Source organism: Ictalurus punctatus, chromosome 5 (assembly GCF_001660625.3).
Source record: "Ictalurus punctatus breed USDA103 chromosome 5, Coco_2.0, whole genome shotgun sequence".
Classification (NCBI taxonomy): Eukaryota; Metazoa; Chordata; class Actinopteri; order Siluriformes; family Ictaluridae; genus Ictalurus; species Ictalurus punctatus.
In genome coordinates this window covers 27930029-27948486 of record NC_030420.2, presented here as the reverse complement: position 1 = coordinate 27948486, position 18458 = coordinate 27930029, and the positions used below count along the sequence as shown (strand labels likewise).

The 18458-nt window shown below is 37.6% G+C and overlaps 1 protein-coding gene across 2 annotated transcripts in view; it reads right to left on the bottom strand.

Moving 5' to 3' along the window:
* Positions 1-18458, bottom strand: part of pde4d (phosphodiesterase 4D, cAMP-specific) — a 200669-nt gene that overhangs the window by 169889 nt on the left and 12322 nt on the right. The window contains exons 1-2 of one of the 2 annotated variants that reach the window (XM_017467927.3): positions 17436-17606; positions 7737-7830 (exon numbers count right to left, since the gene is read on the bottom strand). In XM_017467927.3, the coding sequence (XP_017323416.1) occupies positions 7737-7778 (42 nt within the window). In that variant the 5' untranslated portion in view covers positions 7779-7830; positions 17436-17606. Of the gene's footprint in view, positions 1-7736; positions 7831-17435; positions 17607-18458 lie in introns of those variants that run through there. The other variant, XM_053680374.1, reaches the window with a different exon arrangement.

Sequence of the window (18458 nt, the reverse complement as noted above, 5' to 3'; positions counted from 1 at the left end):
GTTAATTGGATCTGCTCTCCATTTTAATACATAGAGCATGGTAGGATGTTCATTGCTTGATTATATATTATGGAGTACACCTGTCTGAAAACATCTGCTGATGTGCAGCACCTGTTATGTTTCTCCACTCATTCATTCAACTTTAATTTGCAACCTGTCTGTAGGTGTACATTAATTGTGCACATCTTCCAAGACAGATATGTTTCTATATTATACGTTTTTTTTTTTAAATTCTGAAGAATCATAAACCATTCCTCGTTATGGCTGAATAAAAGCAGGTGGCTTGCAGACCTGCATAAGCCACAGCTCAGATGCTCATGACCAGGGGATCTCTTATTTTGGGAGTAGATTTTGTTGCGTCAATGCAGACGCATAAGTGTTTTTATGTTTGTTTTTTTTCATGTTTTTTTTTATTTGTTGTGTCAATCATTGTTTGGCAGATCAGTAACAGCTGTGCATGGCTAATCAATTAAATATGTTAAGTCACAAACAGCAGAGCATGAGGGAATAGAATTAATACAGAATTTCCATCTTAATTGATCCCTCACCCATCTTTTTCTTCCTCTCTCACTCACATTTTATCTCTCACTCTCTTGGGTTGTGGCTGGTAGTGCCTGGTATCAGGAGGCATGGCCACTAGTGTGAGGTATGACCACTAGCATGACAAAATAAGTAGGTTTTCTGAAATCCCTTTTCATTCCTGTCATGATGGTCAATCCTGCTTTCTGTTGACTCCGAGTTCTGCAGACAGATCCCTTCCATCCCTGTGGTATCAGGCCTGTATTGATCAGCAAGACTTGCTTTCTCAGATTAGGCCCAAGGCATGTGGAAGTGCTCAGTGAGCTTCCTCAACATGCTTCAACCAATCATCCAATAGGTAACTTATCAAGCTGACTATGAAAACCATGATCACATTTAGGTTTGCCAGTAGCTATTTATTAAACTGTAACATTTGTATTAAATACAATGTAAAACATTTCAGGTGGTTAAACTTAGAAGCAAAAGTTCACTTGTACTGCTGCTTTAAAAATGTGAGTAAACTCAACTTGAAGATAAACTTTGTTTCAACTCAAAAAGTTACTTTTTCCAAGTTTTCCAAGTCAAGACAGTGATTGCTTTAGGTTTAATTTTTGAAAACGGATAAACTTGAGTTCAAACTTTTCAAGACAATTTGCGTTAAAGAGAATAAATAAGTTCACATAACTTAATGGGCTATCATGTTTTACAGTGTATTTTATGTTACCTTACAACTGACTTACCTGAGGTTCTGTTCAAAGCTCTCAAGTGCGCTTTCTCAGACAAGTCTGCGTTTTGAAATATTTCATGATAGCACAAGCTTATTCACCTGAGGTGTTTTTCGACTCCTCACATAAAACTCGTCATCTCATTCATAATGAATGACTTTTTGACTTTGATTAGATCATGCTGGGAGTCCAACAGTAGGCCACCTCTGAACAGAAAAGTCAAGAATATATTTTGTCATGTGGCCTGACATTTAGCAGTGACATGTTCCTCCCATGAAAAAAACAAGCACTATTTGTCATGTCTTTAAGACTTGGCATGATTCAAAAAGGGGAAGAAAAAAAACCTCAGCCATGATTCTTTTGGGATTTGAAGTTTAAGAATAAATCATCCTGACACAATCTATTTACTACAACTCTTTAAGCATTCATTGAACTGTGACAAGAAGCAGCTAGATGATGGAACACGTGAGAAGTCGTTAAGGCTTTTGCCAAGTACAGCAATGATGGTCTTTGCTATGTGCAATGTTTACTAACCTTCATCTCTTGCATTTGAATGATGTTTAATCTGACATTCCAATGCAGGTTTGTCTAAAATGTTGTGAACTTTACATGATCATTACTACTTTACCAGACTTGCTAAACTTTATGCAATACAGATCTAATGTAAAAGTATGATTCTGATTGGCTAGTCCAGTTTCTTACCAGCTGGTCTCATTTGACATCTGGAGCGGTTAAATATGGAATCGTAAAGATGACTCTGTTGACCGACTGTGAACATCATTACAGTATCATAATTGCTATCTATCTATCTATCTACATTATAAACACTGTATACAGTGCTGTGAAAAAATCCTGATTTCTTCTGTTTTTGTGTATGTCTCATCCTAAAGTGTTTCAGAAACTAAAACAAAATATAAGATAAAACAAAGGCAACCTGAGTTAACACAAAATACAGTTTTTAAATAATAATGTTATTTATTGAAGCAAAAAAGTTATCCAATACCAACTGGACCTGTGTGAAAATGTATTTGCCCCCATAGTCACTAATTCCCCAAATCTATTAAACTAATGGGGTTCAGCTGGATTAGATGCAACCAGGCCTGATTACTGCAAACCCTGTTCAATCAAATCAACATTTATATAGAACATTTTCAAAGCATGAAGTAGGTTAAAAGGTTTTACCCAGTAACACACTATGCCAAAGTTGAAAGAAATTCCAGAAATGATGAGGAAGAATGTGATTGAAATATCAGTCTGGGAATCATTACAACGCTATTTCTGAGAGGCATTATCTCCAAATGAAAAATCTCAGCACAGTAGTGAACCTTCCCAGCAGTGGCTGACCTTCCAAAATTCCCCCAAGAGCACATCAACTAGGAGAGAACTCATCCAGGAAGTCACAAAAGAGCCAAGGACATCATCAAAGGACCTACAGCCCTCTCTTGCACCAATAAAGGTCACTGTTCATGACTCCACTATCAGAAAGACACTGGGCAAAAATGGCATCCATGGAAAAGTGGCGAGGTGAAAACCACTGCTAACTCAGAAGAACATTAAGACTTGTCTGAATTTTGCCAAAACACACCTTGGTGATCCTCAAACTTGGGAGAATGTTCTGTGGATTGAGGAGTCGAAAGTGGAACATCTGGCGTAAACCAAACACCGAATTCCACAAAAAGATCATCATACCTACAAGCATGGTGGTGGAAGTGTGATGGTGTGGGGATGCTTTGCTGCTTCAGGACCTGGGCAACTTGTAATAATTGAGGGAAACATGAATTCTGCTCTCTATCAGAAAATCCTAAAGGAGAATGTCTGGTCTTCAGTCCGTAAGTTGAAACTCAAGTGCAACTGGATTATGCAGCAAGACAATGATCCAAAGCATAGTAATAAGTCTAGTCCTAGAAGTAAGTGAAAGACTGATCTCCAATTATTAGAAGCATTTGGTTGCAGTTATTGCTGCTAAAGGTGGCACAACCAGATTTTTATTTTAAGAGGGCAATTAGTTTTTCACATGGGTTATAGGTGTTAAATAATTCGCGGAGGGAATCGAACCTACAATATACAAACACACACACACACACACCTGTGATTTTATTTTTCATTTAAAATTAGAAATAAAATCGTTTTAGAATTGTGAAATATGTAATATTCAAGAATCTGCACTATTTCTTTGTCCCTATTTAAATGTAAGCAAAATTATGATCTTTACCATGTTAACTGCTTTGTACAAAAGGTCAGATTTTCCTCATGTCTAATCTCCTCTATTGAAGCATGTGTTCAGAAACCACACCATGTCATGAGGTTTTGCAGAAACTTGTGGCGTCCATGCCAGCTCAAATACACACTGTCATTAAAGCAAAAAGGGAACGTACCAAATACTAGGAAACTCTGATGTTCATCATTCTAGCTTTCACTCAAGTTGTTCTAAAAAAATCATTTGTAAATATAAATTGAAAATTGTTGTGTTAATTTTAAAAAAAAAATCCCAGAATTTGTCATAAAATGAACTGCACTGTAGTTACGTTATGATAACCATCCACAAATAAGCATTCAGAACAGGAAAATATTTCCAAAATTTTAATTCCCTGCCCCTTACCTAAGCCAGTGGATGTTACCGAAAATCTTTTGCTGAAAATGGTCAAAAGCTGTACTTTTTATTTATTTTTTTTGGCCAAAAAAACAACCAATTTGAATGGATGTTTGCTCTCCTCCAGTGGTCAGTGGAAGCAGTCGAGCATGTTGTGGTAGAATCTGTATATACAGGGTTTTATAGTAACCGTCAGACACTAGGGGGAAAAGCTGCCACTCCTCTGTTTTTGACACTAGAAAAACCTATGCACACTTTTTCTATCTTCCTAAAAAACAAAGAAGAAGAAAAATGTTATGGACTACTAATAAGAAGGTGTGCATGTAAACTTTTTTGAATAAACCAGATGAGCCTTGTGGGTGCTCTAAAACTCCAGTATTTACCTTAGAGAGGTGATCTGTGAAAGCACTATATTGAAATGGTACTGCGTTTTTACCCATCCCCATTCCCCCTTCAGTGGGACTACGCATTATTCCGATTCAGAGTTGGCAGGTCTGCATTACTGTTGTTCATTAAAGCTGGAGACTGATGCCATAGAGACAGTGCTTTGTTTCTGAAAGGCACTACTGAAAACTGTCACCTAATGCCCAACTCTTATTATTTCATAGTCTCTTTTATTCAAACAACAAACTCAGCATCTACTGCAAAAAAAAGTCAAACCTAAAAGCCCTACAAAACCTGGCACCTGAACAGGAGGCAATGTCTCTTCAAGAGCAACAAACACATTACCTGTCTGAACTGAAGGATCACACAGCACCAAGAACAACATCAAGGAAAGGCCCATGGGTAACAAATTAACTGCCCATAAGCTTTCTGCCTTTCACAAACAGCCTAATTATTACCCGTATGGAATGCGCAATCATATCAGTCAATAAGAGTAAATAAGCAAACGTTAGATATAATTAATGGTGTTTTCACAGATGTGTTGAGGATGCAAACATTTTAATGAATTCAGTCTGGGATGTTCCAGACTATTAAATATAAATAAAGTGGAACGTGCTTGATATTGGAACTGTCAATCTTGACACATTTAGTTTGCTATATGAAACAAAGGTGGAGTATAATGAGAACTTAATGCATGTTTAAACTCATTTTGCATAATTATTTAATTTATTACTAATTTATTGAGCTTGCATCATAGTGGTGCTCATATATTATATAGTATCGTGACAGTATATTTGCAGCAGTGAGTGCTGACTTGTGACTACTGTTCCTCTTGACATTCACACTGCCGTAGTTTTGGATCCTGTTTGCTATAGCTTCTGTGGTGACTTTACTACTGATGAGGGAAAGAACATTGTGGTATTCTTCAGTTAGGAGAGAATTTCTGCCATTTTCTTCTGAATTGGGCGAGGCTATATATCTGGTATAAGTGGACGTACCAGACAGAATTATTTACTCTGCTTTAGCTTAAGCACAGAAACTAAAGTGACTTCTTTGCTGCACGCTGCAGCCTCTTTCTGTCTGAATACGAGCAAAAATGCGTCTAGTTTTATATGTTTATAAATTTATATACTCTGTTTTAGTTTGCTTTCATATATGCAGGGTTTATTCGGTTCAAATCGAATCCTGGTGTGTTTTTCTTTGTTCCTCAGCTCGGCTCTAGGAAGTGAACCAAACATGCCATATATTATGGCAGGCAGCTCTTGTTTTTGCTTTTTTTGTAGATGTGAGCCAGTAAACTGAACTTCAAGGTGCAAAATGAGCCAAAGGACAAAGGTGTATAACTGCTATGTATGAAACGTGTTCTGGATATTTGTAATGATGAACAAAAAGAGAAAATAAAGACAGTATTGTATTAAACTTGTTACTTAAATAATTAGCTAGTAATTTAGTCAATTTAGCTTCGCTGTATTTCTGGCCAATGGATTAGGACATTTTCACCCCTAGGTGCCCTTCAGCCAAAGTTTTTACATTTCTGCTTCCTTTAATTATGTTCAGTCTGAAACTAAAACTACTACATAGGGACGCCTATTAGTCTGTTTGCTGAATCCAATCCAGAGTAAAATTTGCTATTTGCTTTGGTTATGTGCTGTAATGGTGAGTAGTTGATTGCTATTGTCAGTCAGTACACAATCAGACATGTCCACGCTATTCTGATTAGGCACAAAAGAGGGGATTTTGTAGCATTTAGTTATATATAATAAATTTGTCATATATAAAATAGTTTAATCAGTGATACGTATTTCTTAAATCTGCCATTGATAAATGATGATTTATTATTATTATTATTATTATTATTATTATTTTTATTATTACACACTTAATTAAATATTTGAATTTGTGTTGCCTGGGGCTTTAAATACTTTTTTTTTGGTGACTGATGCACCTGTAATTTGGGTATTTTTGGTGACCCTCAAATAATTATTACGTATATAGCGTGATTGCTTTGTGAGATCACATTTTGGCAAAGCGGTCCTGAAAAAAGCACAACAAAAAAACATTTCTAGCCAAACCCCTTAGGACAGTGAACCAAGTCACCCATCAGAAGCAAGACAGCGAGACAGTAATAGCAGCAAAGAGGAATTAAAAGTGAACAAAATGTTTTGAACCTACCTTGTCTATCCCAGCTCTGTAATTCTAATACAGACATGTAACATTATTAAAAATATTGCATTTGTATAAGGTTGTTCAATGCAGTAAACTTAATATTTGGAGAATATAATTTGATCGAGATGTGAACAGAATGACTGACCCCAGGCTTGAAGCACCCTCACCCCCAACCCCTGTCCCAATGGTCTATAACGGCCTCTGCTAGCTGTCAATCAACCCTTTTACACCTGTGTTTGTAATTGTGATTGAATCACTTCAAAATCAAACTCGTGTTTCTGTTATTTTGTCCACCGTCTGTATTATGTCACACTTCAACATTAAAATGTACAGAAATCAATTCATATTGACATGCACCTGAAAAGTAGGTAGTGTCATAAGTGCAACAGTGCATTATAATTAGTAAAAGATGTACACGATAATTGACCCGAAAGTATTAACGGTCACTCAATGCAATCTGACACCTTTATGGTTATGTACAGATTGTGTGAAATCCTGGTCTTAAATAGAAGATGAGAAAGGTTAAGCCAAGCCTTGAGGATAGTTTTCTTTGCTGTCATTGATTGTGGTAAGAAAAGCTGCAAGAGACCCATCATTTTGTGTTCTGACCATTCAAAATAATCTACTGTAAAACACGCTGGAATAGTTTGAATGGTTTGGACAGAAATTAAAACGTGGATAATGTGGATTATAAATTTGCAGTTGATGTAAGTTACCATGAGTTATGCTCTGAAGGTGGCCACAGGGCCACCTTCACACGGCCCTTCACGGGCCAATGAATGTGTTAATGGTATGGATCTGGAGTGGGTACTATGGGAAACAGACGCTGGAACTTGTACCGGAATTGTACCGTGCAGGAATACAGTGTCTAACATCTCTCTAGCCTAAGTGATGACATTGTTCCCTTGAGCTAGACCCTCAAATCAAAAGCACAATTTGATTATTTATGAAATATCTAATGCTTCAACTGACCTATTCACTTATCCTCCTTTTCTCTCTGGAAATGGGATGTTGTTGACTATCTCGAATAGCTTTTGACCTCCTGTGATCATTCGTGTGTTGCTTTATTATAAAGGGAAACAACAGGAAATGCGGCAAAGGACAGACGAATGCTAATGAACTTGTGCCATCTGTGCAAAGTTTCCAAAGGTCAAATCTAACTGGTCTGCCGGACAGTTAAGCTAGTCCTTTGATGCTACACTTTGGGTTCTATTTTCTCTCTTATGTTCATGAGAAGGTCATTTAACTTGTTAGTCATAGTAGATGAGATAAACCCAAGATGCTCTGCATAATACGTTATATTATTATGTGTGTATGTTTGTAATAGTGCAAAAACGCATCAGTGCACTCACACTTTCCATCTGGCTTTCTCCGCTATATGTATTTTCCTGCATCGTGGGGCCCTCGGCTCAAATAGAGCAGCCCTGGCACTGGGAGAAAAGCTTTCTGCAAAAGATCAGATAAAAGAAGGAATCAGACCCCCAATTAAATATTCATTGTGAATCATGGTTTGTATGAAGCAGACAATGGCAGCAGCATGACTGGAATTTCTTGTTCTGACTTGAAGTGTATGTTCTATGCTCTTTGGGGGGAAAAAGATGAGTATTAGATGAGACAGAAAAAAAGTGAAGGCTTTGAGCATGGAAAATGTTTTGAGTTAGTTCTGAAAATCCTCAAAAATCCCTGCCAATTGAAATGAATATCTCAGGATGATCCCTGTGAAATCCAAGGAATCCATATACAACTTTATAAGACCATTATCCTACACCATGATACATGCACACTGGACTTGTTCTACTGCCAAATCCATTCAAAATGACTGACCATCTTACCTCATTATGCAAGTACTCGTAATAAGCACTTCAAAGTAGGTGCAGAACATACTTAAATATCTCACTAAAAGCTGTGCTGATCTTTCCCAAATCACTGGGAATGCTTTTTGTGCCATTCCATGTCTGTGACAAGTGGCTTTCCCTGAAACCACACATTTGCCTGAACAAGTTTGATTGAACTCATTTGAAATTGAACTCTGAACTGTATGTTCGGATATTGAAGGTATTATTTGGGCTTGGAGATGGTGTGTTTTGTCTATATTGTAGTTCTCTGCTTCCCTTCCACAAAGTAAATATACAGGCAAAAGGAAGACAATACATCAGAACACCACAAACCTACAAAACAAGGATTTAAGTTAGAATGAGAAAAGCAATAAAAGTCCTTCATGTCAAGCCTGCTGAGGGCCGGAGATTTGGATTCTCTGCGTGAGCTTCTGTGTAAAGCCCCGATCGTATCCTAGTTATAGAAGAAATCTTGTCAAAGGCTTCTTCCCGGTTTGGTGCTCCATTTCTGTTTTAGAAGTGTCCAGCACCATACCCATCAAGGGAATTAAAGCTTTCCTGAGCTTGTTTGGTTGTGGCATCCAACAATGTCTTTCAAAACTTCTTTTAAGTATTTATTTGCCTGCTTTCTTGGTGACAAATTCGAAAACTCTCAAAGCTGTCAAGCAAACGCAAGAGTATTGCCTGGAGGTAGAAGCTGTGAGCACGTTATTTCATGAGAGCTCCTGGCTTATTCCATATCTTGAAAGTGAAACAGAAACTCTAATTGGCTGAGAAGAAAGTGATAAGTTATCCAGTTCCTCATTCACTATGTTTTGTTGGCATGATTTATTTCAGATCACACCCAGTTGAAACTAATCGATGGGCAAATGGTGTATGATCATCCCTGCTGAAATATGAAATATGAGTAAAATATGAGTATAACTGAGTACATGTGTACTTTATACTTCATTTAGCACCTTCAATTACACATATAAGCCAAGGGGAAGAGTGGGACTTCAGGTACATCATGCTCTTTCACAACTTGTGAGCTAAAATTAACAAATATGTCTTCTTAACACCTCAGCCGCTGGGTATATACAGTACATTGTATTTCTAACTTGAAATGTTATTTGTTTGCATCATGGCCTTTCATGGCTTTTCTATTATGTGTCATGAACAACATTTCAGCCCTTTAGATGTTGAAAGTAAGACCTACACTTAGCAATGGCTCTTCGTTATTTTCAAAAAGCATTCATTATAATTTATAAACTCTCAACTATAGATCGCTCTTTTGAGCCAGAATACCACTATGACATATAACACAGCAGCAACAGTGCAAATTTGATTAGGGCAGGGTGTCAGGCTCTTCTTCCTGCAGGGTCATAACACTGCCAAAAGCACCTAATCAGCCAATTACCAGTGCCTTCAGAAGCTGAATGTGGTGTGGAGGAAGGGGGAAACATAAACCTCAACCACATCCTGTGTTAGGGGAACTTATTAATGTTTGTTGGGAGGATCAATAACTATGTTTACGTGCGCATCCATATTCCGATAATTATCAGAATCTGCCAATATTTTAATTAGTATTGAGTCACGTAAACGCCACAATCCAATTACCCGATTCAGATTAAGACAATGTTCTGATTCCCCACATTCTGATTCCCCCTGGAATATACCTGTTTTAATGGGCAATTTATTGCATGTAAACACCTTATTCAGAAAAATCCACTGAAAGGAGATATATGCACTTGCTCAGTCTGCAAGGAATTGTGGGTGCTAACAGATGCTTAGCTGTAGGCTAGGTATTCAGGAATGGCAACTCGGGCACACTTACAAGAACCATGAACACAGGAATATTCTGATGCCTGTATGCTTATAAACATCGTATTCAGAACACGGCTGCAACTCGAGTATTGACTTTAAACAGAATTTGATGTGCATGTAAATGTAGTCCGTGTTATCCTGAAGTAATTGCTTATAGTATCAAAGCAAAACTATGAAATAATATTTTTCAGATGGATAGGATATTTGTCCTTTAGAAATTGTCACATTTTTTTCCAAGATACACATAACACCTTGTATTTATGTTTTGCTTGTGGTCTGTAACATACAGTAACTTTAATTATAAAATACTTCAAATGTCCTTATTATAGTTTACCAGAGAGTAATGCCAAACAATGACAGTGTGTGTGTGCAATTAAGCATTTGCAATCTTCCGCACTATATATTGAATATCTTTTCTTTTTTAAATAATAGTATCGTTTTGGGCTTTATAACCAAATTGTTCTTATTTAGAGGTCTTTTTTTCTGCTCCTTTGTCCTTTTATCTCCGTAATTTTGAGATCACTCTATTTCAAGTACACTCACACTCTCCTCCATGTTTTAGATTAGCATTTGTCACATTATTATTGCATGGCGTGTGTGACATTGTTTTGGCTTTAGGCACACCGTTTACTCTTGCCTTAGTGTGTTTTTCTCGCAGTATAAATGGGTAACGAGCTGAAATGGACCGGCTGTTTTTCCACTTTTTCATGAGCAGCACTAGTAAATTCAGAAGGTTTCTGGCTCCTTCATGTGGTGGGTCAGGGAACATCCATCCACTTTTTTTTTTTTTTAGCTGGATTTAAAGAACAACACTAAATCATTTGGCCACCAAAAATTCATTTTAGTCTGACTGAGATATGTTATTAACATGTCTATATATAATGGAACTAAGCAGATATGAAAAGTTAATTTATATTTGTATTGTACTGTTTAAATTTCTATTATATGATCTGTAGATGACTTTTATATTAAATACATGTATTCAATGTATATTTTAATGTAATTCTGTAGTTAATGCATTATTCCCTAGTTTGTGCTTGTGAAAGCCTTAGTATAGGATTTAATTTGAAGGCCTTGGTCACTTGGGTGAAAACTCATTTCACACTAAGGTCGTTTTAAAATCCTAATGTTACACAACACTAATTAGAAGGAAGCACAGTAAAACTATATAAAAGATGTAACCTTTTAGATGCTGTAGTAATATAATCTGTGACATGATTGTGAATCACATTCATATTTGTTTTATAAACTCTTTATTGTGGCTGCAAACCATTCCCCCCGTTGTCCAGAAACTGATATCAGTTTGATACAATTCTTTCGTTCTGTCTCTAGTTATCGAATAAACATTTCAGCATCCTTATATTTCTCATACGTCATGTGAAGTCAGTATAAGAATGAAGACTTCTTCATTTAATGCAGAAAAAAGGAACTAATTGCCTTTTTTTTTTTTTTGCCCGAGTTGAAATATTTGCTTGCAAAATTGACCATAATGATCGTAGGCTAAACATGGAAAAAGTTAATAACTGTTGACAAAGTTTTCCGTGGGAAACTCACCATGGTATGCACTGTGTAGTTTACAAATGAAACAAAAATAACTTTGCATAGACCAGGCATTTATTTATTTGCTTACTTATTTAGAAGAAGCCTTTATTTGTTATATACACATTACAGCACAGTGAGATTTTTTTTTTTTTCCACATAGCCAAGCTTGTTAGGAAATTGGGGTCACAGAGTCCTCCATGATATGGCGTTCCTGGAGTAGACTGGGTTAAAGGCCTTGCTCAAGGGATCACCAGTGGGTGGTTGGCAGTGATGGGGCTTGAACCACTTGACTTTGGTTCAATATAGTTTGCTTCATTAAGTAAGGAATAATGGGGTGTGCTGTTATCGGAAAATAATCCATGAAGCATGGTGTGATGTTGCCTGAAATCAAGCAGAGTTCCTGTTACCAAACTGAAGCTGATTATTTTTCAATAACAGCATGCCCACAAGTGTTTTATTCCTCTTATACTACCACAGCAATTAGCCAAAGATTACATACTTTATTAATTAATGCATGGCACATTGTACATTTTATAGTCGTGTTTAATCTTTAATGAAACAAGTTAGATCCTATTATCACTTGCCCTATAGCCACTATAAACAGTTGTTTCCTCATCAGCCTCACTTTTTCCGGTAACGCTTTACAGTAACAGTGCATGAATAATCATGCACTAATACCTGAATTAGTACTTACATAACTATGAACTAATGATGAGTTAAGGCATGTGCTAATCACGAACTAATGAAGAGCTAGCCTTAACTGAGCTGTCTGTGAATAACGACCACTCTAAGTACATGTTAGTACATGTATGTTAGTTAATGTGTTAATTAACACGTAGGGGTAAACCAAATCAAACATCCTCTATAAAAATGAATATGAGTTAAATGTGCAGAATTTCAAATTATTTATATAATTTGCCATATGCAGCTGCATACACAAACATCACTGGATGGTGCTGGAGCACTTTCATAATTTTCATTGATTCACAGCGACATCTAAAAAAGACTAAAACACCGGAAAATAATCTTATAGGATACTGCTTTTAAATGTTAATAGATAATAGCATTTGCTAACTGATGAAATGTTACTGTATTAATTTCACCCTTGTCCAGGGCAAAGGACCAGTGCCCTGAGCTTGAACCACTCGGAGCATGTACTGGTACTACAATGGGATTAACAGAGAAATTGTTGGAAAATGATGCAAAACTGCTTGAGATTAAATTGTTGGTGTTTATTATTAGAGCGTTTTTCTATGTTAAGTAATCCAGCGCCATCCAATGATGGTTGTGTACGCAGCTGCAAATTATATAAACAATTTGAAATCATGCACATTTTCATTTATATTCTTTCTTATAGAGGACGTTTGATTTAGTTTACCCCTACGTGTTAATTAATACATTAACTAACAAACTATGTACTAACATGTACTTAAGGTGGTCATTATTCACGCATGAAATCATCAGACTCACATAGTAGTTAAGGTTCGCTCTTCATTAGTTCATGATTAATACATGCCTTAACTCATCATTAGTTCATATTTAAGTATTAATTCAAGTATTAGTCGTTGATTATTCATGTACTGTTATTGTAAAGTGTTACACTTTTTTCTCTCTCTTAAAGGTAGTAAGACAAAAATGCAGTTTGTGATGTTCCAGAGAAACTGCAAAAAGTCTCAAATCCTCTGTCCTGAAGACGTTCCCATGTCTGGAAAGTTACAGCTTTACAAAGCACTGACGCTGGAGACTCCTTTCAAAAATGCTAAATAAACATCTCCTTACAGAAAGCTTTACCATATTCATTATATTAATTCGTATTAATCAGTTAATGTGGAGCATCCGTGATACGATGTTCCTTTATGAGTTGTTACTATAGAAACAGTGCTTTAGAACGAGCACATTTCATATGAACCTGGCAGCTGGAGCAACTGTCAGATCTGCTGTCATAGAAAATTAATCAACACTTTCTGACCAATCAGAATTGAGAATTCGACATTGTCCAGTTTTATAAACTTCTAAACACACGGATAAACAATTGACAGGATACACTCAAACCTACAGATTCTCATGTACTGTAATATGTATCCCCTGACACATAACCAGCTGTGTTGTGTGCTTGTCCACTCACTCTGGCATTATGTGTCATGAGAGAGTTTGCAAAAGGCCTCCAGTCCATCTGTTTTGGAGTCAATCATGGAAAAAAGGAATCTTGATACTTTGAGCAGAATGCGTATCACTTTTTAAAAATTTTTTGTTCATATGTTGCATGCATGAGTTTCAGTTGAAATATCAACTTTAACAATGAGTTACAAATCCTTGTATGTCCATTAATGCTGGATCAGGAATGAGCAGTGCATGGGCTTTAGTCAAATGCATGCAAAAGAGAAGAGAGAGAAAACCGCCATATGCAATCATCAAACAAAAGAGCAGACAGGAAGACTGATGGCTTGGACACCCAGGCCTCAAGCATCATGGATTATAATACATTTGAATGCTCCTTTCCTGTTTCAGTTTAAATGTTAAGATTGTTTTCATGGTAATATAGAGCTAAAGTCAGTTTCATTTAGGACTGGAGTGTGGGTGCTGTGCTTAGGATTGCAGTAAATACTTTGGCTCGCTCTGTGGATCTTGACCCACACCCTGCCCCAGGCCAAGAGACCAGCAAAGAGATCCCACCCTTCTGTAATAACAACAGACATGTGTGACACTGATCCGTACTCTAACTAACTTCTTTCATGTTCTTTAGCTGGGGTTAGTGGTGTATGATTTTTTGCAAAGGTCAGATCCCATTCAATTTCAGTTGAACATCTGTCTTTCAGCACATTTCAGGAAAAGATAAGTGCTGCAACTTTTCACAATCATGATTCGTTAAACAACCACAAAGGCAGGAAATGCTGCAAGTCATCATGAGGGTAAGGATTGATGCTGCCCTGTTTGTTAAAAAAGTGTCACATTTTGCATAACTCTCCTTTCTTTTCCAATGCTTTTTAAACGTCCAATCAGGAATTACAGCAATAATGATCCATCCATCCATCCATTTTCCAAACCGCTTACACTACAGGGTCCTATCTAGGGTTGTGGTGAGGCCTGGAGCCTATCTCAGGGACCTTGGGGCACAAGGCAATAATGACCTTGTGAATGACCTGGACGGGGTGCCAACCCATTGCAGGACACACATTCACACACTACGGACATTTTGGAAATGCCAATCAGGAAATCCGGGGAAGTACGGGGAGAACGTGCGAGTTCTGCACACACAGGGCGGAGGCAGGATTTGAGCCCCCAACCCCAGAGGTGCGAGGCAAATGTGCTAACCACTAAGCCAACGTGTCCCCCACATCAAGTTATTTAATATATAGTAGTGATCTCCGAGCAACTGAAGAGACGCATTAACCTACTCAATTCTCTGTAACATGCTAGCTTTAGGATTGAGTTAAAAAAGATACTACTCTGGATTTAAAGCTTCTGTAATCATCTGTCTATGAACAATTAAAGCCAATGTAGTGCACATCTTCAATCCAACCAAGCAGCTTCGTACATGGCTAGTTTCACAAATTCAAATCAATGTGGACATTTTAAATTGGTGTGTACAAGTACGCATATGTAACTGCGACTGTAACATACTAGAGCCTGATGCTAGATCATGACGTTACTGAAATGAGAATGTGTTTGTCTTTGGGGAGGGAAGGTTGGATGGAGGGTGTGAATGTGAAGGGTGGATTCTTTCAGTGGCTAAAAACGTTCCAAAGATGGCCAACTTCAATTATAGCGACTTTAATTAGGGGTCACCTTAAAAACTTTTTTTTTTTAAATAAACAATGGACTATTTTCTTAAACCAGTTTTCTCCCTCCCAATTTTGTCAGTTTCCACTAACTGGGGTGAATGAAAAACCAACATACTATATGCATCTTCTGAGATGTGAAGCTGGCCACCATCATTTCTTCATAACCTTCTGTTCATGTAATGCCATAGATCAGCTGAACGTACATTGAAGTAAAGCATCTAGTAGACCATCCTGACCAACCAATGAGCAAGATCTGTGATGGTCTTCTGGCCATGGATGGAATTGCAATCTTCCAACAACATTGCAAACCCACAAACAGGATATGAACTTGACTTTTCAGCTGTTCCAGATTGGGACCTCTGCTTTAATGGCAGATACAGAGTCAAAAAAGCATTACCTAATGTTCACACTGGTCCTAAAAACCTCACACCTAATCATCATTGTGTGACAAAATGGATTGCATCGCACTGACTGCAAAAGTTCAACGATTCCTCATCTTTGCCCTTGCCCGAGGTAAATTAACACATTAACCAGAGACTGCTAGACGTATCTGTCAGCTCTCTGGCTCACTTCTCCATTTTGAATGTGTTTGATTAACTGTGCACAATGTCAGCTGAGACTGAGGAAAATGAAGGGAAACAGATGGAGCGAGGACGTTATGGATCTGTTGCTATAAGCAAGGGAAACAAAGCCGACTGTGTCCCTTCCTCAATAGTTAGTCGTAATTTAAGCAAACCACAAAGCGTCATTTGCATCTCAGAGGTTAACATGACACAAGAGTTGCACTGTTCTGAAGAACAATAGATGGCTGAAAGCATGGTGAAAGGTGGGCACTTAAACCCAAACTACAGCCCCCACTTCACCACCAACAAAAAAATTCAATGGTTAATTTACACTTTGCTTGAATGTAGATATAGTGACTTGGAATAACAGATCTTATCTTCAGGTTTGAGCGTACATATGTTAAATCTTTGGCATGTTGTTCGCAGATTGAATCACTTTGCCAGATCAGGAATGTTGCACACAAGCAATGAAACTAAAATGTTATAGACTGAAATGCAGAAGTTCTTCTGTCATGAATGACATCTTTAGATACATAAAACGACACTATAAAATATAACTGATCACAGCTATAACTGAGACATTCAAGTTTTCCAGAATCACTGTAAATCAGAAAGGAACGTACAGACAAATCCAAACTTTTCTGAAAACAGAGTAAGCCTTTCTTGGGGTTTTAAACTACGCAAACATTCACTATAACTATGAGCTTTTATAGACATTTATAGCCTTCGCCTCATACGTGCACGAGTTAAATAGCAACTACTGAAAGTAATAGCTTCAATTTCAAATGACATTTTCCATGGCATGCACTGCAAACCATAAAACGGCATGTTTGTATACAAATTCTGTTAACCGCCCACTAACCGTAAGCGTAACAATAGCACTTCAGTCAACTTAATCTGATCAAAAATACAAGTATGCATTAAAGTAAACACGCAGACCAACATTTAGTGTGAGTACTTTCCAGTATGTCAGGCTTCAGGAAGTTTTACGCATAGCTTCAATTTAATGAGAGAACATTAACAAATGAGACATCTGTATTTCCCACAGCCTTTCTTCATCACTATGAATGAATAGAATGTTCCCCACCAAAAAATAAATTAAAAAAATAAATAAATCCATGAGTAAACCCAATGCTTTTCTTCTACTGTGTGATACAGGAGCACTTCAAATCTCACTGCTGCTGCAGCCTGTACAGGATTGATCTATTTATAGGAAGAGAAAGAATATGCTAAACAAGAAAGTGTCACTTGTTTTTTTTGCAATGCGGTTGCAAGTTTTCCGAGGAGGTTGGGCTCCTAAAAGTCACCTTGCACCTGCCTCACGCTGTTCAGGACTATTAACATCCAACAGATTTACACATCCACCCACACGCACACACTTCTACACACATACTGATACACCATATTGCATATCCAGGACACTTCACATATAAAGTCGTCCTAAAAATATCGACTTCTGTCCACTGCTCCATCCTCTGCACTGATATCAGGACAACAGAAGACAAGATGATTAAAGAACTTACCGTTTCTCCTCAGAATGGAAGGCAGAATATGAGAGAAGAGTTCACCCCCCCTTCTTTAGGTATTCAGCTGTGTTGTCACTGCGATACAGTCCACCCTGAAGAGGCAGGGAAAGTGTCCCCCTATGCTTCCTGTGCTAGGGAGACTCAGTGCTCTGTGGTTTAAGGATGGAACAACAACAGAGTTCCCAGTGTCTAAGCCAATCATGCTGCTCCACTGCTCTCCAAGCCCCTCCCCCTCCCCGAGTTCCTCAGGCTGAGGCTGGAGCCAGAGCAAAGGCTACTGCAGCATCACAGCAGGACACCAGCACAGACCGAGCCACAGCCATGACTCAAATGCTCCACTGATGATTAGTGGGATGAGTAGTTGATGAACACATCATTCATCATTACTGCACAGAGGGAAATTTTACGTCATTGTCCTATTCAGGGGAAAAATCTCTGTGCAAGCTCTCTCTGCATAAAGCGCTGAATATTTGCATTTGCAACTTAATCCTCAAATCTGACGGCCGTGACGGCAAGCTTCAGGTTATTTTATGTCATTCGGTTAACCTTAGGGATCACTGATTATATCTCATTGTTCTCTTTCCCACAGTCTGTCTCATGAGCCTCACTGACAGCGGCGTCAAATAGCCCGCACATTAATGAGAGCCTCAGGGCTGAAATATTTGCTCTGGGTAATTTGTTGAACTTGAGATTGTTGTACTTTTAAATAATACATTTAGGAAAAGTTTTTTTTTTTTTTTTTTACAGTGTCAGTTAAATATTTTATCTAGCTTTCCTTGCCTGAAGGAATGGAAGGAACCATTAAACTCATCCAAGAATTCTGGTATTAGTTAAGATGAACCTAATAATCAGGAATTAGATGGAAACACACACACACACACACACACACACACACACACACACACACACACACACACACACACTAAGAAAATCTGTTTTATGCCATGCCACATTAGTCATTTTCATCTTAGCCATTATTCATTTTAATAAGGTGAAACTCATACGTTGTCTCATATGTGA